This window comes from Melospiza georgiana, chromosome 13 (assembly GCF_028018845.1).
Source record: "Melospiza georgiana isolate bMelGeo1 chromosome 13, bMelGeo1.pri, whole genome shotgun sequence".
In the NCBI taxonomy this organism is placed as follows: domain Eukaryota; kingdom Metazoa; phylum Chordata; class Aves; order Passeriformes; family Passerellidae; genus Melospiza; species Melospiza georgiana.
Window position 1 is genome coordinate 13,040,785 of NC_080442.1, and position 24,688 is coordinate 13,065,472.

At 46.3% G+C, this 24,688-nt stretch overlaps 1 protein-coding gene across 1 annotated transcript in view; it reads right to left on the bottom strand.

Moving 5' to 3' along the window:
- FANCI (FA complementation group I) overlaps window positions 1-22,824 on the bottom strand; it is a 24,192-nt gene extending 1,368 nt beyond the window's left edge. Inside the window, exons 1-36 of the mRNA XM_058033237.1 lie at window positions 22,741-22,824; window positions 22,587-22,659; window positions 21,914-22,044; window positions 21,357-21,513; window positions 21,221-21,278; window positions 20,750-20,791; window positions 20,372-20,495; window positions 19,386-19,471; window positions 19,089-19,221; window positions 18,785-18,877; window positions 18,153-18,289; window positions 17,185-17,365; window positions 16,514-16,601; window positions 15,238-15,368; window positions 14,516-14,586; window positions 13,509-13,623; window positions 12,999-13,121; window positions 11,837-11,905; window positions 10,684-10,785; window positions 9,681-9,866; window positions 9,465-9,586; window positions 8,909-9,073; window positions 8,479-8,658; window positions 7,055-7,218; window positions 6,578-6,654; window positions 6,023-6,139; window positions 5,272-5,323; window positions 4,592-4,719; window positions 4,399-4,467; window positions 4,186-4,273; window positions 3,696-3,880; window positions 3,012-3,068; window positions 2,869-2,928; window positions 2,041-2,127; window positions 898-993; window positions 261-386 (exon numbers count right to left, since the gene is read on the bottom strand). Of these exons, the coding sequence (XP_057889220.1) occupies window positions 261-386; window positions 898-993; window positions 2,041-2,127; window positions 2,869-2,928; window positions 3,012-3,068; window positions 3,696-3,880; window positions 4,186-4,273; window positions 4,399-4,467; window positions 4,592-4,719; window positions 5,272-5,323; window positions 6,023-6,139; window positions 6,578-6,654; window positions 7,055-7,218; window positions 8,479-8,658; window positions 8,909-9,073; window positions 9,465-9,586; window positions 9,681-9,866; window positions 10,684-10,785; window positions 11,837-11,905; window positions 12,999-13,121; window positions 13,509-13,623; window positions 14,516-14,586; window positions 15,238-15,368; window positions 16,514-16,601; window positions 17,185-17,365; window positions 18,153-18,289; window positions 18,785-18,877; window positions 19,089-19,221; window positions 19,386-19,471; window positions 20,372-20,495; window positions 20,750-20,791; window positions 21,221-21,278; window positions 21,357-21,513; window positions 21,914-22,044; window positions 22,587-22,659; window positions 22,741-22,824 (3,957 nt within the window). The remainder of the gene's footprint in view (window positions 1-260; window positions 387-897; window positions 994-2,040; window positions 2,128-2,868; window positions 2,929-3,011; window positions 3,069-3,695; window positions 3,881-4,185; window positions 4,274-4,398; window positions 4,468-4,591; window positions 4,720-5,271; window positions 5,324-6,022; window positions 6,140-6,577; window positions 6,655-7,054; window positions 7,219-8,478; window positions 8,659-8,908; window positions 9,074-9,464; window positions 9,587-9,680; window positions 9,867-10,683; window positions 10,786-11,836; window positions 11,906-12,998; window positions 13,122-13,508; window positions 13,624-14,515; window positions 14,587-15,237; window positions 15,369-16,513; window positions 16,602-17,184; window positions 17,366-18,152; window positions 18,290-18,784; window positions 18,878-19,088; window positions 19,222-19,385; window positions 19,472-20,371; window positions 20,496-20,749; window positions 20,792-21,220; window positions 21,279-21,356; window positions 21,514-21,913; window positions 22,045-22,586; window positions 22,660-22,740) is intronic.
- Between the last annotated feature and the right edge of the window lie 1,864 nt (window positions 22,825-24,688).

Below are 24,688 nucleotides of genomic sequence, written 5' to 3' on the forward strand. Positions count from 1 at the left end.
GCAAAGGTCTGATTCTGGCTAACAGTTGCACTTCCCCTAGACCAGGAACACAGAGCTGGTGCATGAAAATAAAGGCTGCTAGAGGCAGCGGGCTGGGCTGTAGTGGGTGTTCTGAGAGAAGCTGTTCGCTCCTTCCTATCAGCTTAGTATTAGAGTGAGATCTAACCCAGGGAAGACAAGCTGTTCTGCACAACTCACAAATACGGCTGGCTTCTAAAGAGGAGGAAACTCTCAGTAAAAGCAGCTGGATGAACTCTGACCTGCTCGTTGTGGGGCTCGTTCTCAGCGTCCTCGGAGTTGCGCTCCTGCAGGGCGCTGTCGAGCACGGAGGCGTTGATGCGGAAATCCCGGGAGGTGCTCAGCTTCATGTACTGCATCAGGTTCACCTGCAGCAACCCAGGGGAAACATTCAGCCAGGAGCCTCTGAAGTTTAGTTTCCTACCCTGCCTAGTCCTTTGCACAGCACTGGGACAGAGTCCATCACAGAGTCCATAATAATGCAGGATTGAAGCACAAGGAAGGTGAAAAAGCTCCTGCCCCTGTGCAGTCCAGGGGCCCATTTACATTCTCCTAAAAGCCAAGTGATTGCCAGCTACTCTCACTCTCGTGTAGGGCCTTGTTGTGGTACATTTCATGACACAGACTAGGGGAGACTGGCATGAGTTGTGCATGGTTCTGCTCCACCTGAAACCACAGATGTGGGCTGATGGTGGCACGGGCTGGTATCAATGTGTCAACAATTCAGCAGTGTTGGGCCAGGAGCATGGGCAAAGGCTGAAAGGTTCCTACACCTTCCTAAATTGAGCATTAACAGAGACTTTAACAACAGCCTTCCACCATGCCATTGATCCCACTGTTCACCAGGTTCAGGTTGCAGATGTCTCTGCTTTACTTTACCTTTGACTTCTTGGAGAGATGGATAAGGAACTTCTCATATTGCTCAATTGCAAAAATCAGGTTTGGGATTGGCTTGGTCTCCCGAAGCACCTTGGCCTGAAATGTGAGAGGAGTGAGATGGGTCAGATTTGGAAGGGCACAGTGGCACTGTAGCATGACATGAACACCAGAACATTCTCAATTTAGAAAAGAGTCTTCAGTAGCCTTGCTCTGTACCAGTCCTGCCCCACCCTGCAAGCCTTGCCAGCTTTGTCACTAGCTTTAAATTGACTCCCAGGATGGTTCTGCAGTGAGGCTCTCCTGTGCATTGTTTTGTGCTCTGCCTGCAGTCCACAGCCCTGACATCCCTGTCAGCACCTCCTCTGCTCCAGCTCTCCCAAGGCACCACAAGCATGAGCTATCCAAGCAAGGAGGACCCTGATGTTTCACCACATTGTTGTCCTGCTTATTCACCAGCACTGGTGTTTGTTCCCCATGGTGACAGAGTGGTGAAGGACATGCAGCATTTCTGCCCATTTCCATACACTCAGGGAAATGCTAGGAAGATCATACTGTGGCTTTTTTAAACCCTTAACATCACAGGAATGTCTGGGACAGCTGACGAGACGGAGGAAATGCTGTCTGGGAGCACAAACAAAGGACATCAAGGACCAGGAACCTGCCAGCCTGCTCACTTGCTCCCAAACAAATAATCCAGTCATTTTCAACTGCTTTACTTTAGTGGAATCCATGCCTTCCTTCATCTTTAAATGTACTGATAAAATTAAGAAACACTTAAAGAGGATGCAACATCAGTTCCAATAAATTAGCCCATATCTCTAATTTCATAGCTTACCCCAAATGGTGAAAATACCAGACAAGGCAGACTATCCAGATTGACCTTTGTTTCATGTCTATGGGATTTAAGCTGCATTTAGTGAAGATGGCTTTTTTGTTGTGGTTTTTGTTTTGTTTTGTTTTGTTGTTGTATTTTGTTTGTTTGTGCTTTTTTAGACTTTTCTCTAAATTACAGTATATTAAATTTCATTTTTACTTAAAGGTCCAAATGACAAATTGTCTGGTGATCTGTAAGAAGCCACCAGGTACCACAAACCTCGAGGTACATGATCCTGCCTATGTTCTCATGGAGTGAGTCAGTCTTACCATTACTGTGGAGACTGCAGCAGCTTCATCCTCTTTCTTCTTCCTTTTCTTCTCTTCTACAAAGCTTAAGCTCTCACTGTGGATGTTCTGAAGGAGAATGCCAAAAGATGTGTCATTAGAGGGTAAGCAGGAAAGAAAGGCTAGCCAAGAAAGGCCAGAGAAGTCCTTGCTCTAGCCAGCTAATAGCATTACCAGCTAGGTAACAGAAAGATAGCAATATAAGGGTAGAATTAGGTGTGATCTCAAAAAAAAAACCAAAAAAAAAAAACCAAAAAAAAAAAAACACCCCAAAACCAAGAAAGAAACTTATTTTGTAATTTATACAATCAGAAATATGCATGCATGAGAAATCTCCAGCAGTGATAGCTCTGCACACCATGACACCTTCCCCAATATGTTGTAAAATTCCTGTGGTCCTCACATAAGTACCCAGGTCCTCTCCAGGCAGATAAATCCCAGCTCCAGCACTGCAGTCTTTGGCACCCACATTACTTCACACTGTGATGACTGCAGTGTTGTTGACCTTTATTTGCCATTGTGGTTAACAGCAGTATTAATCTCATCCAAAAAGCCCCACATGAACAGAGGGGGAAAAAAAACCCAGCTAAAGCCCAGCTCCTTCCCCGCTCAAGCAGAAATCAGCATGTTCAGTCCCAATGGTGCTGAAATGTCTTCTGCTATATTTGACAAAGTAAAGCTTGAACTGTAAGAAACTCAGGTCATGTCAAGAAGATTAATAATCCCCAAGAGTGCCTGTGTACTGAAGCTGATACACCACTCAGCATCAGACAGACTGCCTGTGATTCTGCCAGTTAATTCAGGCCTCACCTGTACGTAAGTAATGAATGAGTAACACTGTGGGGTCAGATGGGAGCCTGAGAGCTTCACCTGCAAAGGAGCAGACAGAGAGGCTGCTGTTACTCCTAACTCAAGGCAATGAGCCATTTCCCCAGGAATTTGCTCACACTCACCAGCTTTTCCAGTCTTCCTGGGATGGTAGTTGAGCTGCTGCGGCAAGCCTGGATATACTGCAAGGAAAAGAGGAGTTTCTTCTACGTGTGCTGTTCCCATCCTGTGTCCAGCTGCAGCTCAAAGCAGCTCACACAATGGCACAGTGGGGAGGGCAGGATTTGCACAGATATCCTCCCCAGTGGCTGGTTATATCCCAAATGGCATGTCTGCATTCCAGAGCTGTGAGAGGAGAGCTCTGGGGCAGACACCACCTCATGGAGCTCAAAGGAGCTCCACAGGCCTGTGGAGTTTCATGGCCCAGTTCTCCCAGGTCCTGCTTCAGGGAATGGGAATGAGAGGCAAGGGCAGGGCTGGTGAGCACTGTGAAAACACTGAGTGCCCTTCATTGTGCACAGTTGTGCAGAGGAACCCACACTGGAAACAGCAACTCCAAGCCATGCAAAGCCAAATTCAGCTGGAGAGAAGCTTTCCTTTTATCTCCACTGGTACAACTATCACTGCTCAGAAAGGGCATGAAATTGAGGGCATATGAAAGCCAGCAGAACAAGGGCTCAACTCCTTCAAGAGATCAACAGGCCAGTCCTGAGCACAGCTGCTGCCAGGGGTCACTGTGAGCTTGCTGCAGCAGATGGGGAGAAGGATTTTAGCTCAGAGGCAGCCCACTGTCAGCAGAGCACACTCACATGTTTGATGAGGGAGGTGAGAATTGTGTATGTCTTGCTGAGGCTTCTCAGCAGTGTGTCCACACAGCTCCCTGCTGGGAGTGCAGTCTGCACCAGCTCATGATAGACTGTCAGAAGAGTTCCCAGCTGCAGAATTACACCTTTCTCCAGAGCCTGAGTTTGGTTTGATGCCTGAGAGGGGTCTTCTACAAGAAAGAGATCAATATCTGGTGAATATATATCCAATGAATCCAGTTGTGCAGGTGGGAGGCACAAAAGACCATCTTTGGGTCTGATGCATAAAGCCCCAGTGGGGCAAGGGGAAAATAAGCACTGGAGACATTTTATGACAACACCCTTTTCTTACTTTGTTCATGTGGAACCAGCTCAAGGCAGACTATAACCTGACCTCAGATGATGCTATCTCAAAATCCTCAAATATCTTTTTGCTCTCTGTCTTTACCTGTTTTTGACAAAGCTGTAACAGTAAGAACTGGACCACTTTCATTACCTGATGTGTCTGACCCCAGACTGGTGAGTTTCTTGATAAGCCAATCCACCTCTTCAAGGACCTTATCCACCTGACCCAGAACCAGCAGCTGAGACAGAAACCAATAACAAAACAGATTTTTGGAGGAGTTTGGCACAACAGGAACCTGCAAGCTGCTCCAAGCACAGTAGCCCTGGACTCTGCAGGTGTCACACACAGGCTGTTCTGACTCACACAGACAGTGGGGGCTGCAGTCTTGGCATTCACTACGGCAAAATGGCACCGACCCTCCACTTCTATGTCCTGGGCAGAGGAGAGAAAACAAATCCTGGTAAGATTTCAACTGCTGTCACACAGTTTGCACCAGAGATGCAGTCAGTTCTGACAGCACTATGTGAGGAAGAGCTCAGCTGCTCCTGCATCATACCTGATCTATATCTCCCAGGCAGGCGTGGATGTCTTGTGCAAGCTCTCGCAGGAGACCAACCGGGCTCTTGTAGAGAACATGGACACTGAAGAGCAGAGACACCAAACCCTTGCAGCAGGAAATATCCTCTGTGGGGAAGAGAAAGTGACACAGTGCCAGGTGCAGAGCTTGCCTAGCTACTTAGGAACATCAGACATCCAGTGAGGGAAAGTCTTAGATTCAGTATGGATTCAGCAGTAGGTGAAAATCCTACCAAATAACCTCAGCTACAAAAGCAAGGTTTAAAACATCAGGCATCCCTTGCAATAGTGCAAGGTGAACTATGGCCCACTGGAGCTGTTGAGTGATAGGAAAATGGTGACCAAAAGCACTGAGGAAGTGCAATACAAACCCTGGCAAGAGTAATGTCTTTCCAGAGTATAAATCCCAATTTAAGCCTAAATAACAAGGCAGAAAAGTCAAGTATGTGAGTCGTTTCCTTTCCTTCAGAAATGCTAATAGTTTTAGAGATAGAGCTCCCTCTCTAAAACTTGTACTTATATCACAATGTTGTGGCAATCTGCCACAGAATGGGACCTGAATGTATTTTGACAAAGAGGTAAAACCAGGACAGAGCATGTAAGGGTCTAATGCCAGACCTGACACATCACATCTAAACATGCTCCTCAAAGCTTACTTACCAAGAGCATTTTCTTTGCAAACTTTGACTGTCCAAGTCAGGAACTGAAGGAACTATTAAGGAGAAGAAAAGATACCATGACTTTGAAACAGAATTCAAAACTAGTACTAATAAAACAAATCCAAGACAATGAATCATAGCAGAGGAAGATGAGTAGGGAACCCAGCTGTGCCCTGTGAAGTTCCACAAGGGACACTTAGCCCACTAACAAGTCAAAAACTGAGACCCAGGACAGGGTAATGGCTATACATCCCCTTGGACAGAGTAACAGCTCCATTTAATTTAAGGTAAATGATGACTCCAGACTTCTGGCACACTTAGTGCAGTTCCTAGCTTGTAAAATTGGGGCACTTTAGAAAATGACTCCTTGCATGGAAGGAATTAGGCAGTCAGCCAGTTTGGACTGGACACAAGTCTGCTGGCCTTTTTTGCCTCTACTCCCATGTGGAGGCCACACCACAACTAGGCTATGTTAGGAGTCCCTGCTCAGGCAATCAAATCATTCAGGTGCCCAAAGGCAGGATCAGAATGTGCAGGAGTGGGATGGCAAGACAACTTCCTCTGAAGTGTCCTTGGGTGTGTGACAGGAGAGCCCTTCACAGTGTAACAGGACTGTCCCTTTGACCTGGTGTGGTCTGTGGGAGGAGGCAGGGACACACATGCCAGAGCCCACAGATGCCAACCCCATCTGATAATCTCTTCCCACACCCCTGGCTATGACACCCAGCCACCAAGTGAAGGCTGAGGAGTACCTGCTGTGAGGCTGGGTCCAGCAGTTTGGACAGTGTGGAGAGAACAGTGATGAGTGACTGTGTTTCCTTGGCATTGAAGTCATCTTCAGCACTGCTGAGCTGGTTCACCAGGGACCTCTGGTTAGGGGAAGGAAAACACTCCCTGAGTGTGAATATGTGTTGCATAAGCAAATAACCAGAAGCTGCAAGCAGATAAAGGGATCAGCAGCAAGGAGAATGACAAAGAGTACAAAAACAGGACTCTTCTCAAGAACAAGTGCTGATTTTTGATAGGAGTGCTTACATACAGCCTGCAGATGGTCAGTGTGACTTTTAGAATACTCAGGTAAGTTTATGCTGCACTGAAGAACCCAGAGTTCTGTAAACACACATGCACATCCACCCACCCTAAAGAAGCTTTCCTCAGGGATCAGAAACTTCTCTGAACTGCTAGTGAGTCAGTGCCACAGTTGCTATCACAAACTCAACCCTGTGGTCAAGCAACAGAGAGCTAGCAGTGTTTCCTGCCAGAATCCCAAATGCTTTGGAACACTTGCAGCACACAGTGGTACTCACCTGAAACTGTCGGATCTGGAAGGCAGCTTTCTCTGTGACATTAATATCCGCTTCTTCTGCGTCACCATCAGTAATATCTGGCAGAGACAGAAAGGTGCAGAAAAAAAGCTAAATGCCAAGAGCAGAATACAGGATTTATTTCCAAAAGTGGGAAAGACTGCTCACAGCTAGAGGAGGAATACAGACTGCAGAACCACGGTGAGCTGAAAAACATGTTAAAGGCAAACTTCAAATAGATGAATGCTGTGTCAGACCCCAGCTATCCTCTGCTGACAGACTGAGAGCTCTATAAAGGCAGGTAGAATATATCTCTAGAACCTGTCTCTGGTGTGAAAATCTATGCTACTAAGCCCACCTTGTTGCTGAGAAAGAAGAACCAGACCCATCTCTCCCTGGTTATGGATAAAGGGACCTGCCCACACATGGGCTGGAACCTGGAGGGTAGAAAGCAGAGCAGAATGGTGGCCATGTGCCTACCCAGGGCTTGCAGGAACTGGGGGATCTTGGCAGAGTACAGCTGCTGCACCGTGTTGAAGATCCGCAGCAAACCTTCCAAGCACAGAAGTGAGATGCTTTTGCCTTTCTTCTTCCCTGATTCCTCAACAACGGTGGGAATTGAAGTGTACCTCCAAAGCAGAACCCTGTGGGATGGCAGATGAGATTTACTGCAGTAAAGCTCTCTGCATAGGTCAAGAACTAGATCTACTCTTAGGATCCCATTTTTAATATAACTGGAAGGTCTTTTACCTACAGAAAATGGTGGGGAAGAGATCTTTTTAAAAAAGATTTTATTTCAATGTCAGCAAAACAGCTACTGCATTTTTCCTGCACAGCTAAATAATTTAATTCTTTCCAGGTGCCAAGGGACCTTCCAATCCCATTTCAAGTCCATCTTTTTACACTCATTTCTTCCACCCTGTTTTCTTTTTTTCTCAGACTACCCTGACCACTGGTGTCAAATCCACCAGTGACAAAAAGAGCTTTATTTATGGCAGTTTAGTTCTGTGAAATGTCAGAATTCACTACGGGGCTCTCTATAAATAAAATCAGAAAGGTAAAGGCAGGCAAAGCAAAGTAAAAATCTGTGAGGAAAGCAAAATTGTTTGGCCCAAAGAAGACTTTTCTATTTGTAGGCAAACATCATTTTCCTGCTTCCCTAACCCCACTTCTTCCCTTTTTTGTTCCCTCTCCTTTCTTCTCATTAGTTCTGTTGCCTGCACAGATGATCTTATTCTGTTTCAATGTCCAATCACGCAAAACATGTAGCTCACATGTAGTCCTAATGACTGCAACAAAAATAGCCTCTATTATTTGGGGTGAGACACAAAACCGGCATTATGCATGGCAAGGGTAATTTGCATTTTGTGCTCTCTGCTGACTGGGCTCTGAAAAGACCCCATGCAGATATGACCTAGATTCCAAAAGACATTTACATGGTTCACATTCTTGGATTTCCAAAGGATTAGATGCATGAATGTCTTCAAGCATCTTGCAGAAGTCCTAAACAAATGATTTCTAAAGCTTGTGTCCCTCACACATCTGTTTTGTTCTGTAGCTTGAAGTGAATTTTAACTTTGCTGCATTCCAGAGGCCTCAAGAATCCAGCCTGTAATCATCTTACCTTCTCTGTGACAAAGAGTGATGAACAAGAAGTCAGAAAGAAGCTGAAAATGTTTGATGGCATTTGGTTCTTCCAGGCCAAGTTATTAAAGCTGTATCACTCACTGTGGCACAGAAACTGTAATGCCTCCACTTGATTTCTCAGGAGCACAGAAAGGCACTGACCCCAACCCAGCAACAGCATGAAACAGTTATGGACTGCATTCTTCTTCCAAAGAAGAACGAGAATAAAAATCCCCCAAATGCATTGCTGATTGTCTCCACGTGCCACACTGACTCACTGCGTGATTTTGCAGAGGTTCTGGAACATCTTCTCAGGATTCTGTCCGTCTGGTCCATCCGTCTGTCCCGTCTCCTCCAGCTGCTGCACCTTCTGCAGAGCGACGCTGACGGCGTAGCGCAGGAACTCCGTGCTGGAGCGCAGCACAGCCAGGCTCTCCTCGTGGCTCTGGGCATTGTCCCTGCAGGACCACAACTCTCAGACAACTGGGGATGCACTCAGGAAGCTCAGGAATTCCCTGAAATTCCAAACTTAATATGCATTTGCAAATAAAAGCTCTGGCCGAACTGAGGGTGGAAAAGACCCGTTGTTTTGGTAGCTTGTAGTGAACACTCAGAGGATAAGAGGTGCACCAGCCTTTCCAAGCACACTAACACATGGTTTGAATTGATGTCTGGCTCTGCTCCACAGAGGACTGGACACCTTCTCACCTGAACAGAGCTGTGAGCAGAGTAGATACAAAACCCATAGACAGGAAGCTCCGTGCTGTTTTGTTGCTCAAGGCAGATTTGTTCTTTCCAGCTTTCTCCTTCAGGATTTCAGAGAGTTTGTTGTAACATGTAAACAGGCCTAGGACATCCTCAAACTTGTTCTTACTGCAATAAAATAGTATTGTAGAAAGTATTAATGGAGAAAATGCATTCTTGGAGTTTCTCATTTGAAGCTTCAGCTGCCAAATTACACAATGATGCTGCCTAAATGATGAAACCTGTTACATCTCCCTGCCTCCATAACAGTGTATCCCTCACCCAATCCTCCTCAGCCTGCAATTCTACAAAATGTCAGATCCCATCTCCCACAGCACATGACATTCCAAAGGAAAACACTCCCCAAGGCTCTGTGAGTGGCTCTGCCACGAGGCACTCACACTCAGATCACTGATTCTGTGTTGGCACTACCATCCTGTGCCTGCAATGGGGCTGTACTCCAAAGAGCTGGGCAAATAATAGCACAGCTACTGCTATAGGGCAACATTTAATGTTTTACCTGAAATTCCCAATGTTGAAATTGTATTCAATCAGAACCTCACAAATTCCCATCACCTGAATGGCATAGATGTTGTTTTTCACACCGACACCAGAAGACAGCGAAAAATCTGCTGATTTATCCTGAGAGGTAAAAGAAACAAGTGAAAAATCTTTTCAAAAACTGACAAGAACTCGGCATCTTCTCCCACTGAGTCAAACTGAAAATCTGATTTACCAGTTCAAAGTCTTCCAACTCGCTCTTGATCATTCGTCGTGTGACAGATTCTAACATCTCTTCAAAGTTTTGCTCAAATCCCACACCCTCCTCCTCCTCCTCCTCGTCATCTTCAGCTCCTTGGCACAGATGCACAGTGCTCTTGTACCAGGCAAGGCAGTGCTGGATGCAGCAGAGCAGGTGGGCCTGCAGGAAGCAGCCACACAGTCACACTCAGCCTCTGAGGTGGAGGTCACTGGCAGCAGGGGACAGGGGCCACACTGTTCTGGTGGGATGTAAGGAGTTGTGGCTGCCTTTGCAACTGCCTTGAGCCTTGAGGATATGCCTGATTCCCAAACTGAGGGGATCAGTAATCTCACACAAAGCTGCTCAGTTCCAGCTTCAGACAGTGCTCTGTGCCTGAGCTTTTCTAGCTGGGACGTAAAGAATTAACTCCCGCTGCTCTCTCCACCCAGCCACCACAGGCACTGAAGGAGAAGGGAAGGGAATTTCCAAAGGGACTCTCACTCTAGCTGAAGTGTCTGTGCCCTTCCTGGGTGTGCTACTGCACACAAGCTTCCTTAGGGGAAAACAAAATGATTAATTTGAACTTGTTCCCTTGGAAATCCAACAAATCATTGAGGTTTCATCTCCAACAATTTCAAAGGAGCAAAACCAAAGGACAAATTCTTCCCCCTGCTATACACACATACACACTGCACAACTATTTTATGTGGAATTAAGTTAAAGGGGGGAAAAAACCCCGTAGGGTGAACTCAGTGGAGGATAACAGAAGAACACTATTCCTAGAGCATTTTTCACACAGGTCCCCACAACCACTATGCTTGGGGAGCTCAAATAAATAGCCTGAGGCAGGGGTGAGATGCCCAGCTCTGTTGCTATTAAAAGAATTGCTCCAGGCTAGAAGAGGCTGAAGAAGCACAAGGTATTCAGCTCATGTAGGACAACTAAAATGCTAGTAACAGATGAGCTTGCAGCTGTGGCCAACCAATATAGCTCTTACCAGTGGTTCTTGCAGAAAGATTTGATCTCCCTGAGCCATAATACATCCCTCCAGTTTGAGTGGAGGCAGGAGGTCTGGCTGGGGCAGGTAATATTGCTTTATCTGTCACAGAAAACAAGAAATAAAAATAACCAGTTACTTGGTAACTGAGCCTCTTAAGATGTTTGAAAACAGAGCACAATCATCTTTGTACCCCATTATAGAGAGCAAAACCTGGCACTGTGATAAGGGGACTGTACAAGTACATGAGCCATGTCATCTCCTCTACTGGTGATTAAAATCCCTTCTTAAGTTGCTCCTGTAGCTCAGCCAGGACACGTCAGTGCCCTAAAACAAGATTAGCTGACCACTTGCTGTTCTGTTGCCTCAACAAGTGACATCACTTGCACCCCACCTGCAGTGTTATCCCTCCTTTAAACAGTGAGGATCAATAGCTGCTGCTGCTATAGAAAGTTATAGATACAGAATGATGCTATAAAATTTTACACCTTTACACCAACTTACTATTAAGTGCCCTCTGTTACCCAAAAGCTGTCTTGGCTCCGTTCATGTTCTTTTCCCAGACCCTATACTGTCATGGGAAAGCTGGAATTAGTCAGCATGAACTCTTTGGATGATTAAAGGGAAGAAAATTACTTGTCTCAAAGAAAGCACAGCCTGTCCAATGGATTGAGGAAATGTGATTGTCTTGTTGCCATGAGCAACACTGCTGGGGGATGAGTTAATCCTCCCAGATCCTACATGGACTTGGGTATTCTCCCGATGGGAAGACAGCAACAATAATTACTGTGTCAGCACATATCCTTGGGGAACTATGGGAGGGTAACTGCTGTGCACTGCTAAGGAACAGGGAGAGCACAAAGAACTTCTCTGGGCTCACATTTTCCACAGCACCTAAGAACTGAAGGGGTGGAAAGAGCTCCAAGAGATCCTTCCTCTTCCAACCCGATGGCAGGAAATTTGTCTCCAGATGTTTACCCAGTCTGCTCTCTCAGTGTAGCAGGGGTTTGAACACCTCCTTAGGGAAATGTCACAGCACCCAAACATGCTTCCAGTGTGAGAAAAAACAATTTCCCCAATATTTAACCTGAATTGTTTGCCATTTTGGTCGAAGTGCAGAATTCTGCAGCCTCACCACGGAGCAGGACTTTACCTGGGACAAAAGGGTTTCCATTATAGAGCTGGCCAGCTGGGAGTTCCTGCGAAGGACATCATAAAAACCCTGGAGACAGGAAGGAAGGACAAGTTGGCTGACACAGCAGAGAAAATGAACCACAGGCATAAGAAGCTGGCGTCATCAGACTGCCACGACACTCTGGCACCGCAAGGAACCATGAGGAAGTAACAATGTGCTCAGTGCAAAACTCCATACCTGGCAAAGCAAAGGCACCACAGAAAGAAGGTATGAATCAGAAAAAGTATGAATTTCCTCACAGGGGCCCTCTCACAAGCTGTATCTCCCTAGCAGCGGTGGCATCAAGCCCAGAGTGACTTTCACTGCTATTTAACACGAGCACAAGATCCAACTTCAAACTGTGAAACCCTGCTTCAAAGGCAAAACAAGCCAGTGGGGAAACTGTAGGAGGCAACAGATCCTGCAGACTGAGAAAACTCAGTGGATGGATAAAGCAAGCACAAGTTTTCTAGCAACAGTGATGAATACACCCAGAACTTGCAGCTCATCAAAGGTCAATCCAACCCAAGATAAGAAGAAAACAAAACCTCTCTGACTGGTACAGGGTTTTTTTCTTCAAGGTGATACCCCATGGCTATAACACAACCCAAGATATCCACCCAAAAATGGCCCTTTATAACAGGCCTATCACAACAGACCTAAGGACAGCCAAGATTTTATAGAAACTTGGAAAGGAAAAGGAGAAAAGACACATCCCTGATGCAGTCTCTAAGCAAGTTTCTCCATACTCTCCAGACAGGGTTTTCTTTGGAGCCCACAATTTACTCTCAACAGCTCCACATCTACCCAGCGCCTGTTATACCACTCCTCCTCACAGGGCATCAAACATCCTTCCCATTCCCTAGGCCCTACCACAGCAAGACAGACTTTGACATATTTTTGCTCTTAAACAATGCATGAGCTGAAGAAGATACATCAATGTAATGTCTTTGGGTGCATAACGGTCAAAAAAACAGCAACAGAAGGAGTGAAAACATGTTACACATGTCCCATGAAGAACAAAACTGAGCTGAAAGCCTGTTTTTCACAGTAACATGGCTGCTATTTACCTGAGGCTAGAGAAGAATCAGACCACAGAAGAGCTTGTGGCTGTTTAAGAGACAGAAGAAACCATGTTTACCTCATATAACATGAGTCGAACGTCTGCTTGCTGGCTCAAACATCGCCTCAGGCTGCCCAGGATTTCTAGGCAGAAGGCCTCATTAGCTGCAGAATTATAGCAGGCATGAACATCTGCCTGGACCTGAGAAGGAACATTAGTCACGTTATACTGGTTACAGTATCACAACACAGGAGCAAGGTGACAAGGGTCTGGCCCCTGAACAATCACTGAGATAGTCCTTGTGCTGCCAGGCTCCTCATCACTGCCATAGAGCAGTGGGAATGCTCCCCAGAGCACTGGTGCTGTGAGAGAGAATGGCTCTGAGAAGCAACATCTCTAGGCCAGCTTCTCTTTGCACATTGCACTTCCTAAAGCTTTCCTTACAGGAAGGAAATCCTTGCTGGATTTCCAGCAGTAATCCTCACTAAAGCTGTATTTCCATTCTGGGGCAACACTTCCCTTTTGAGTTGTTTCAAACAGTGGCTATTAGACAGACTGTCTCACATGGGACTGCAGAACAGCACTCACCTGAGAGGCACCAATGGCCTGGCTGCACTGGGAAGAGGACAAGCTGCCCAGAACCTTAAAATTTCTTAACAGGAGCAAAAAACCAGCGACTGCAGCTTTACGAGCATCGAGCTGCCTGGGAATTGGGACAGGAAAGAGGGTTATGTAAGGAAATGTGGAAGCAAGAAGCTCAGAAGCACATAAAATATCAACTCAGCAATGAAAAAAGGCCACAAATACAGAGTGACTGGGCCCTGTACAACTGTATTTCCCAAAAGGGCAGTGCAGTCCCAAACAGTCAAAGCTGGGCAGTTTGCTGAAAACTCCCTCTGCTCTACACTCTCAAAATATTCAAACTCCTTTCTGTCTTACAATGCTAACATTCATGAAAAGCCCAGGCCAAGACCCAAGTATTAAATATCCCTTGAAAGTTGGGAGAGTATCACAGACCTCAGAGTTGGAAAATTCCTAATAAAAACCTGGTGGTTTGCTTTACTCACAGAAACACCAAGTCTTTCCCAAGACCAAGTCCCTTGCTTTTAAAAATAATCCTGAATTTTGAATTCTACATTCATAACCAGGCAGACAGTGGCCAACAAAATCCAGTCTACAGCCACAGCAGGAGGGTTTGCTCCAAGCATGACCAAGACAACACCTTGTAAGAGATCAGAGGGAACGTGGCAGCTCAGCATTTTGATCAGTGGCTCCTCTCAGACCCTGCCTGGATGTATTTAGCTGTGTTAGACACATGTTGGAATTGGTTTTAATTTTGCCTATGTATTTGGAGTTCCCAACAGCTTTCTGAACTTGCAGAGCCCATTCATTCAGATGGGGATTGGGATTTTTGTTACCATTCAGTGGAGCTGTGACTGTACCACAATTTCAGGCTAAAGGGACAGGAGATGTCACTACCCAGTTATGGGAAGAACATTATAAGAAGACACTTAGCTCAAAATAAAAAATACTTCTGCTCCAAAACCATAAATGAATTGTAGAATTTTTTTCAAAGAATCCTCTCCCCAGCTTACCTGGAAAAGATAGCTTTTTGGAGAACAAGGATCAGGGAGTCCCTCACTGACATGCTGACTTTGAGCAGAGGCTGGAAAGGAAAATAACCTTTGGAGAGAAAAGCACTAAGGCATGCCAAGCCCTTGGGGCATATGAGCTCATCTTCCTCAGGCCCATCTGGCCCTGCATTTCCAGTACTGTCATCAGTACAGTAGGAAGACCAAAACATTTTAAAATAGACAAGAAAACCCATAGAGCTGTGGCAGTGAGACACCTTAGCAGGTCAGTGAGGACACAGTGCAAGGGCTTAGGAAAATAACTGTTATTCCCAGGTTGGACAAAACAGGTGAAAGGTAAAACACCAGGGCAGTACCTCAGCCCAGGCAAAGAGGAACACTGACATGGAGCTTGGAAGGAGAAAAAAATCAATGTGACAGCTACAGCTGTTCAGCTACACACTGTGGACTTAGTTTTCTACAGGGTGCAGCATCTGGGCATCTTCCAGATGAAAGGTCAGCACAGAGCAGTTTTGGTCCTGTGCCAGACCACACCATATGCTTTTTGCTAGAGGGCACATGCAAATCCATGCTTGAAGAACAGTTCCATGCTACACCAAACAACCCACAGCAGAGAATGAAGGCTGATTTCATGAGGGTTATCAGATCATGCATGTAATTGTGGCCCAGAGCTGTCACTGGAACTGAAGGAGCAAGGAGATCCATGGAGAAATGCAAAGTTTTACCTGTACTGCCCGGAGAAGGCCTTGCACTGTGTCAATGGGCAGAAAGGACAAATTGTCAAAGGTCTCTGTGACTTTGGAGGATGAAGTCTGAAGCACGAGAGGAGCAGACACAACAATGTTGGACAGCAAGTCTGAAAAATAAAAGGACAAAAAGAACAGCTGATGCCAAGGGGCCAGAAAAGCCTGAGCACAAGATGTCTGTAGAGCTAACAATTACAGACTAATCAAAGACCTTCCATGGCACACAGAGGTCACTGACAAACCGAGTCTGCTGCAGACACCAAGCACTAAAAACGCTCCCAGCCCAGCTGAAGGGCCTCGCCCACCAGAGGGCACTGAGATGCAAGGGAAGAGGCTGCAGCACTGACATCCCAGCAGCCCAGTGGCTCCCAAGCCCAAGGACGAGGAGAAGGCAAGGCTGGGAACGTGGAACAGGCAACTGACTGATGATTCTGATTTTTTGTGCGTCAGCTGTTCCATGGCAACTGCCTGCAAACATATTTTTCACCTGTGATGAATACAAGGCAATCTGATGCAGCTGATACCTCAGTCAGAGGAGTAGGAACAACTGATTTTCTTGGCTTCAGGTCACTTCAGCAGGTGCTTCAGAAACCAAATCACATCCTGGGCTGCATCAAAAGCAGCTTGGCCAGCAGGCTGAGAGAGAGAATTGTCCCCCCTATTCCACTTTGGTGAGAGCCCCCTTGGAGCACTGTGTCCAGCTCTGGGGTTCTCAGCACAAGCAGGACAGAGACCTGCTGGAGCAGGTCCAGAGGGACACAAAAATGCTCAGAGGGCTGAAGCACCTCTGCTATTGAGATGGGCTGAGAATTGGGGTTGGTCAGCCTGGAGAAGCCAACTTTGGGGAGACCTTGTTGTAGCCTTTTGGTATACAAATGGGCTTTATAAGATGGGGACAGACTTTTTATGAGTAACTTTGTGATAAGAATAGAGATAATAGTTTTAAACTAAAAGAAGGTAGATTCAAAGTGGATATAAATAAGAAATTTTTTACAGTGAAGGTGGTGAAACATTAGCACAGGTTGCCCAGAGAGGTGGTGGATGTCCCATCCCTGGAAACATTCAAGGTTAGGTTGGGTGAGGCTCTGAGTAACCTGGTCTAGTGGAAGATCTCCATGCTCATTACAAGGCAGTGGACTAGATGACCTTCAAAGGTCCCACCCAACCCAAACCCAGTTCTGTGATTCTATAATGAGTTTTGAGGAGCTGTGTTGTGACTGTCCACAGAGCAGAGCACATTTCTCTTTTCTGTTACCTATGAAGTGGCTGACAGGAGATGCTGCTTTTGTGAGGACTCTGTTCAGGACCTGCTCAAGAATATCACTTCTGATGGGCTCATGAACCTGAATGAAGAAGAACAATAAATAAAAATCAAAACCTTAAGACATTCCTGTACTTCACATCACAGGCATTGTACAGTACAAAGCAAATCCAGATCTGAGAGGTAAGCAAGGATGGTCACCAGAAGTCCCCTTTCAGCTAAATTCACACAGATTGATTAAGATTTCATCCCAGGACAATCAGAACCAGCACATCAAGGCACACACAGTACACTCAGAACATGATGGTTCCAATCATCTATGGGATCAAAATTCACCAGTTTGGTCAAGATGAATGGATTTCAATCCCACCTTGTCAGATTTTATTTGTACCTCTGAATTTCTCTACCTCTGCAATTTCTTGGAAACTGTAATGCAGTTTATAATAATAGGGATTACATAAGTATCATGACAGCTGGAACAGATTAGAATTAGGTCTTCATGAGGATGGCTGGAAAGGGTCAAATAGGAGACAAAATCTAGTATTGTTTGCAAAACACTCACAATGGATATAGCAGGCAAGGTTTTGACACCATTTACCAAGACAGCATAAGAACAGAGTTGTTTTCCTCCCACCAAAAAAAACCTTCTCCAAAACCTACATTACCTTAAACGTTTCCAGCAGGATACTTGCTCCCAGTCTGCAAGCCTGCTGGGCTGGCATTTTTGAAAGGCCATAACTGTTATCAGCAGCTTTTCCTCCAAAGGGCTTTTTTGGTTCATAGGATTCCATTAGGCTGAAGCCAAGATCCACCAGGCCTTGAGTAACATGGTCCCAACCAAATGCACTGAGGAAAACATGAAATAGATGAGGAAAGAAACAACTTAGTCATAGGAAAGTTTGGATTAAAGCTGAGGTAAAATCTTCTGCAGTCATTCCAGGGTCCAAAGCAGCAGTGAGAGACACTTGATGACAGCAGGGAAGATGACAGCCTTCACAAGCCTGTGAGTGTCCTTAGGCTGAGGGACAGGTACTCAGCACATCTCTGCTCCTGATTCTCCATCAGAATTCCTTTCCAGCCCAAAGGCTTCCTCACCATTGGGAATGATGTGCCCCTCAGGTCTGACCTGAACATAACAGCAGGTTACAGTTGGGATGCACAGGTACCCTACTGATGTCAAGAACTTGAAGTTGGAGAAAAAGAGAAGAGGAATGCCTCCCATCAAACTAAAGGACAAGTGGTGACAGACCAGAGCTATCCCACAGGATGTTTAAAGGACTAACCAGTAAACCAGATTAAACAGTGAACCTACTCCTCATCCCTTGATCAGAACACAAACTACAGCCAGCAGCATGACTCACACTGCAGATTAGGCCCTGATCAGTTTAGTCCTTTGTACCACCAGAGCCTGAGATTTGAGGTAGAAGGAGCAGATTTATACAGGCCTCACGTTGTTGTTGTTTTTTTTAATTTGCTAATATAAAACTGGGATAAAACCTTTGGATTTTGACACTGATCCCTACCAGCACATGGTCAGAAGTATTTAGCACCCCAGAGTGTTTTAACAAAGCTGAAACTCTCCCCACTTCTAAAGCCCATTGAATGTTCTGCAGCACGTGGCAGCACAACTCACCTATTTTTCACCACTTCCAGAATGACAGCAGTTATATCATATTGTTGAGGAAACAAATCCTGCAGAAACTTGGAGGCCTGAAGGAACTGCAGGTCCTTGCAGCTTCTTGTGATTGATGCTTTCAAGAAATCAAATATCTGGAACATAAAATCATTACGTGTGAGGAAATGATCTTTGAAATGGGACCTGTATAGTCTTGGGTATGTTCCAGTAAGAGCACCAGCCAGACACAAGTTCCACTACAGCCTGCCAAAAATCTTAACTCATTTCTTTGTCAGGACAAATACACCAGTCTCATTAAGTGCCTCAAGGAGGGTGACTTGCTGCCAGATGCTCTTCATGTGGCCACCACAGAGCCAAAACATTAGAAAAATAGACTGCTTTTCTTCTCATCCAACAATACCAACCCACAGGAATCACTGCTCTGGAAAATTATGATATTGCTCTGGGGTCTTTTACAGTGTTCAGTAAAGTACAGCATACCAGTGATCTAATTGCCTACCCATGAGCATCCTGAAACCATTTTAAGCCTAATTCTGATGGGACTCTGACCTAACCATGCTTCCTTTCCTTGACAGGGAGTGCAGAGTGCATCCCCATGGAAGCCCTCTGCAAGCTTATCAAGCACATACCTGCTCTTGCAGTCTGTGTTTTACAGCAACTGACAGCAGAAGAGCCACACTGAAGGGACACAGGGCTCTACCAGGGTCCTTCTGTTGCTCAGTCTGGGAAACAGCAAGGAGCAGTGAGAAAACTTGTTATCTTTACTGAAACACCCTGGAAATTCAGGCAGCCATCAGGCACACGTCTCTTCAAAGATATCACAGCACTCGCTAAAGAGAACATGACTGCAATCATAAAAATTATTAAATCCCTTGTCCAGATAATAAATTAAGTTTTTAAACCAGAACAGTGGCTGCTCCATCTTTGCCATACCTTCAGATGTTTAATTAGCTCCTCACCCAGGTCCTGGTCCAGGTTGATGACAGAAACAATGTGGAGGATAACGGTGCCTTCCACGTGGCGGAGCTGGTCCAGGGGCGTTGTGGCCACCTCAAGGTCCACTGACCTGTAAGTTTTACCAGAAAATAACAGCCAGAAATTATTACTTATGATTAAGCAGGATGTTCTGGTACAAGGTTTAAGTGTTCAAATTCAAGGAGCCCTGGGCAGGAGCAGTGTGACTACAAATACCCAGGCAGTAAAGGGAGGGATGACAGAGCAAGAACTTACTCTGGAACCCTCTGTTCTTCCTTCTGTCTCTTATCCAGCTGATTGAAAAAACTGATGATTCCTTCCAAAACAGTCTTCTTACTGCCCTGCAAGGCAGGACACTACAATAAGCCATTGCAGGGCCTGCAGTACCCCAGAGAACAATACTCAATTCCCACACCTATCACAAATCTCAGGGTATCCTTCATTTCCCTCCATAAATTGCTAAGGCAGGTGAGCACTCCTCTATGGCTCATTTCCAGATTTCCAGTTTTCATATTTCTTTTGACTGCATTATAGAATAGCTGGAAGAAACTCAAGCTCTCAGGCATTCTGATTGTCTTTTTTTCTTTTTTTTTTTTAAGTTGTTATTAATTAGAAAGGATCCTTTATGCTTTAATCAATTGGGAAGGCTTTCAAATTCCTAACTTTAAATCTAACAATACATTTTGGCCAGTGGACCCAAATGACCCTCTATAACATACATAAAATTTGTCTTTGGATCATTTTGGCATTGACTTGGTCACAAATAAAGCAAGGAAAAGAGCCATATCACCCTGTCAAAGGGCAGAGATGTCCCTGGCAGTCTCTGCTCTGGAGAAGAGCACAGGAGATGACACATTCCCAGTACAAGTCAGACTACAGCCCAGCAGACAATCACAGTGCATGAGCTATTACTGTATCATGCAGATCACAGAGAGTGAGCAAAACTACACTAAAAACAAACCAATCCTCTCTGCTGTCTGCTAGCTCTGTGCTCATCCCCTATTTCCCAAAGGTTTGCTTCTTTTCCCACAAAGAAGACCAAGATCCCATCTTTCTCTGAGCAGTCAATTTCTTCAGGCTAGAGGGAGTTAGAGGAAACAAAACCTAACTGATGTTCTGTAGTGTCCCTACAGCATGGGAACAATCAGAATCCCTGCCAAAATCCAGACTACAGATCACTCTGGACATTTTCTTTCTGTTAGACTAAACCTGAGGGAAATCCAGCTCCCATGAGCTTTTACCTTTGCAGAAAGCAGCAGCAGCTGATAAACCAGAGGGGGAATTTCCTGCAGGTCTAATTTGGAGAACATCCTAAGGACCTTTTCCACCACAAACTGCAGCTCCTCTCCTGATAGTGGAATATCCCTGTTGAATCAAAGATTTATTTTTTTTTTTCATAAATTTATTTGCCAAGACTCACACACATGGAATAAAAACCACGATGCCATGCCCAGATGTGTTTTGCATCCAAATGTGGTGTGGATGCTCACTGACCAACCATCCATGATGCTTTGCCTGGCATGGTCAGAGCTCCTATTTGTACTTGCCCCAAACTGCTTATGAAATAGGACACAGACAGAACCATGGCACAAGTTGATGTTGAAGAGAAAAAGAATTACCTGAACATGTTGGCAAGATGTATTACACACCGAGGATCCCACCTGGCAAAACAAAGATATGTTGGAAGATTGAGAGCAAACTGGATTATCATTTAGCTCTCCCCTCCTACACAATTATTCAATGGCACCACTTCCCTGTTACATTCTAATACAAAAATTACAAGGCAGATTTCCACCAGGAATCATCAGCACCAATCCAACCACCCACATTTCCAGAGTTCTGAACTGCCCCAGCCCCCTTAATAACAGAAAAGGAATAAAAACAAGCACTTCCTGAGACCAGTTCATGCAGCAGTCTCACAAGCTCTGGGAACAGGCTGCTCCCTTGCTTTCCCAGCTGGAGAAGACACTGTCACCGAGGGCACAGATTCAAGGATGACAGGACACACAGCCCATGGTGATGCCTTTTTCCAAGCACAATGTGAAACACAATATTTTGCCATGAAATCAAGACCTGCCAGACATACATACTTGCTGGAGCAGAGGGTATTTATCAGCTGTTTCTTAAACTCTTCCCCATTCAGTTCACCTGAAAAAGCACAAGTCTTAGGAGCTGATTGCAGAGGAAGGGAGGACAAGCTGCAGAGAAGGAGCTGATAGGGGTTACCTTTGCCATAAGCCAAGTTCTCCTTTGAACTGGCCAGGGCTGTGAGAACAGTGGAAAACAGCTCCAAGGATTTCCCATTGGTCAGGCTGCCCCCTTTAATGACATCCACAAACAGGCTGGCAAGCTCTGCTAATGCATGGCCTGGCAGCTGGCGGGCCTGGCAGAACATACAACAGGAGAGAGCCTGAGACAGTACACAGAATTCCACATACACATCCAAACTGTCACCAAAACCCAGCAGAAGACAGAATTTCTTATAGGGAAATGCTCCCTTTAAAGAAATATTCAGCCCTGAGATCTCTGGTTTGTACTGTTCTTTACAGAACAGAGCAATAAATCAAGATTATGTGATTATAGGTTTAGAGTTTTGAGCCTAGGATTAAATATCCAAAGATAATCAAGTTCACTGAGCCAATTGCAATACAAGCTAATTTAGTCCAGGGAAGATCCATGGAAAGGATACAACTAACTTTCCTCGGTGGCTTAGTGAAGTATCTCAATTTACATATTAAATTATACAAGCAGAGCCCGGGAAAGCCAGCCCAAAGGAGCTTTACCTCCAGCATCAGCAGTCCTATGATTTCAGACACCTTGCCCAGATGCAGGTCCCCTGACTCCACTAGTGGGACGCAGTGCTTGTAAACCTGGAGTCTCCTGAGGACACCGCTCCTCTGGGAACAGGGGGAGCCTTACAGCGAGCAAAAAAGGGACAAAAGAGTGGGGAGAAAAGTTATGCAAGTAACATGTTGTGAAACGACAGGAAATCAGCAGGGATAAACTGTCACCTGGCTGCAACTTCCTATTTTACCTATCTGGCAAAATAAACAAAAAATCCCAGAGAACAGGAAACAAGATACTTGGATAAAAGAGTCGGCCACCCTATTACCGCATCCTGTGGTTCACTCAGCCTGCAGCCAGAGATTAGGAAATGTCAAAACTTTGAGAAGAACCAGCTGGGCAATTAGTTCTCCCCTGGCCAGCTCAGTGCTACTGCAAGGGCTCTCAAAAGCAAATCGCACTTACCACGGGCTCTTCACAACTCCAGCCCAGTTTGCGATCTCTATGCGTGTATTTTGGATGTCGTGCTTCCCTGCGACAGCCCTGACCAGCGGGTTTTTACCAGAAGTGACAATTCCCTGTGCTGCTGAGCACTTTCCTGTGTGCTGCACCCACCGGCCCCCACCGGGGCTGGGCCCGTAGCCCCCCGAGCTCAGCCCACACATCACCCACCTTTGAAGATCCCTCTGAGCAGAGCCGCCGTCTCCCTGCCCTTCAGGGCCTGCCTGGTCACCATGTCGCCCAGCTGCAAGGCAAGGGGACGCTGTGAGCCCCCGCTTGGGGAGCACCCCCGCTCCCGCCCGGCCCGCGGGCACCGCGCACCCACCTCGCCCTCCGCCAGGCTCTGCAGGGCCTCCTGCAGCCGCTCGGGGCCCTCCTCGGCCGCCAGCGACAGGATGCGCTGCGCCATGGGGTCGGCAAACACCGGGACCGCCGGGCCGCGGCTCCGGGCCCCGAAATTCCCGCCCGGAAGTGGCCGCGCGTCACCCGGGGAACAGCGCCCGCCCCCGGCGCGCCGCCCGCCCGTGGGGCCGCGGGTTCGAGTCCAGCCGGGGGAGTGTCGCTGTGTCACAGCGCGGGTCCGCCCTGCCTCGCCTGGTCCGGCCTCCCTGCCCAAGCAGGCTCGTCCTAGGTGTGAAAAATGCATATTTTATGATTGGCTTTTCGCCAAATATTAAAATTAATATTATATATATTGTGTTAGAAAGTAATGCTGTGTTAATTCTCTTAAGCAGAGTGTTAAATATAGTTTTGAGTTATAAAAACAATATGTTAAAATAGACACTATGCTGTGTAAGATACTTTTTTTAAAGAAAGGACTTGCAGCGAAATGGCGGCCACAGGACACCTGAATCTTTCAGAGAAAAAGAATTTATTGCCGTCTTATCAGAAGAAAGGAACTTCTTCCCGCCTAGAAGGCACTGTCAGCATTCAGAGGAAGAAGTTGACCAGACAGAATCCTGTATTTTAATGAAATTTATGCATCATGTATGAGGTGTAGTGTATGAATATGCAACAGGCTGTTGCTTTTAAGGGTTAATCCTCTGTTAACGAGTGTCATTTTCAGGCTTGTGCTGCCCAGAAAAAGGTACCCAGACTGACCCTAACTCTTTGTTTCTATTGTCTCATATTGTCCTAATTCAAATTGTCCTAGTTATTATTACTCTAATTGTATTGCTATTTTTATAACCATTTAATTACTATTAAACTTTTAAAACTTTATAAACAAGTGATTGGCATTTTTCACACACCCACGTGGGGTTCGGATACGTTTGAGTAAACCCCTTAATTCCGGGGGACATGCGGGGTGGCCTTGAGCGTACCAGGAGGTGTAGCCTGCCTCTAAGCAGCAGGATTTGGCCAAAGGATCCCAAGCCAGCACAGTGTGGGATATTTCACAAGCCCTGTGCTCACGTGGATCAGGAGTTGATGTGCTGAGGGTTTGACATGGGGCTGTGGGCAGGGGGATAACCAGACCTGGAAGGGAGATGTGCACTTAGGGCTCTGTCACAGCACATCAGGGTGGGTCCCCCTTGAGACCCCTTTACCCAGGACAAAACGCTCGCTTTGTGATGCCAGAGGTTGTACATGTGTCTGCAAAATTATTTCACCTGTGATGACCATGCTGGCCGGGATGCCCAGGTGCCCCAGAGATCACAGGTTCTCTCTGGCACCCCAACAGAGGATTATTGGGTATATTTGGGAAACCTCATGCTGATGATGTACCCCTGTTATGCACTATTTTGCACTGAGCTGCACACAAAGGTCCAATGAACTGTAGGAGGGAGCTGAGCCTTGCACCAGGGCTGTGGGAAGGGGATGGGAGGCTTGGGGGTCTCCTCTGAAGAGCAGTGCACGCTGCCTCAGGCTGCAGTGGCATTGCTCAGGGGTTTGGCACAGGTCCGAATTTTCCCTCAGCAGCACCCCAGCCTTTCATCTGGAGTCTCGTGCCTTCCTCCTCCTCCCTCCCTCACATTGGGGTCTCAGCTCCGCTTGCAGGACAGCCCTGTGTGGAAACCAAATCCCTAAATCCCAGGGGCATTACAAAACATGCCTTGTGTAAGCCCTTTCAGCCCTGCTCTGGTGCTTAGCCCGGCCCTGCCACCTCCCCAAAATCCCCACCATGGTAAGAGCCTGGCCAAGCTCCTCTCCTGGGCTTGAGCACCGCTCCATCCTCTCCACATCTTCACACAGATCCCACAACCCTTGACCCAAAGAATTAAGGCTGCAAGGGCTCTCCTGCCCTGTGTAGCTTCAGCATGCTGGGGCGTCCC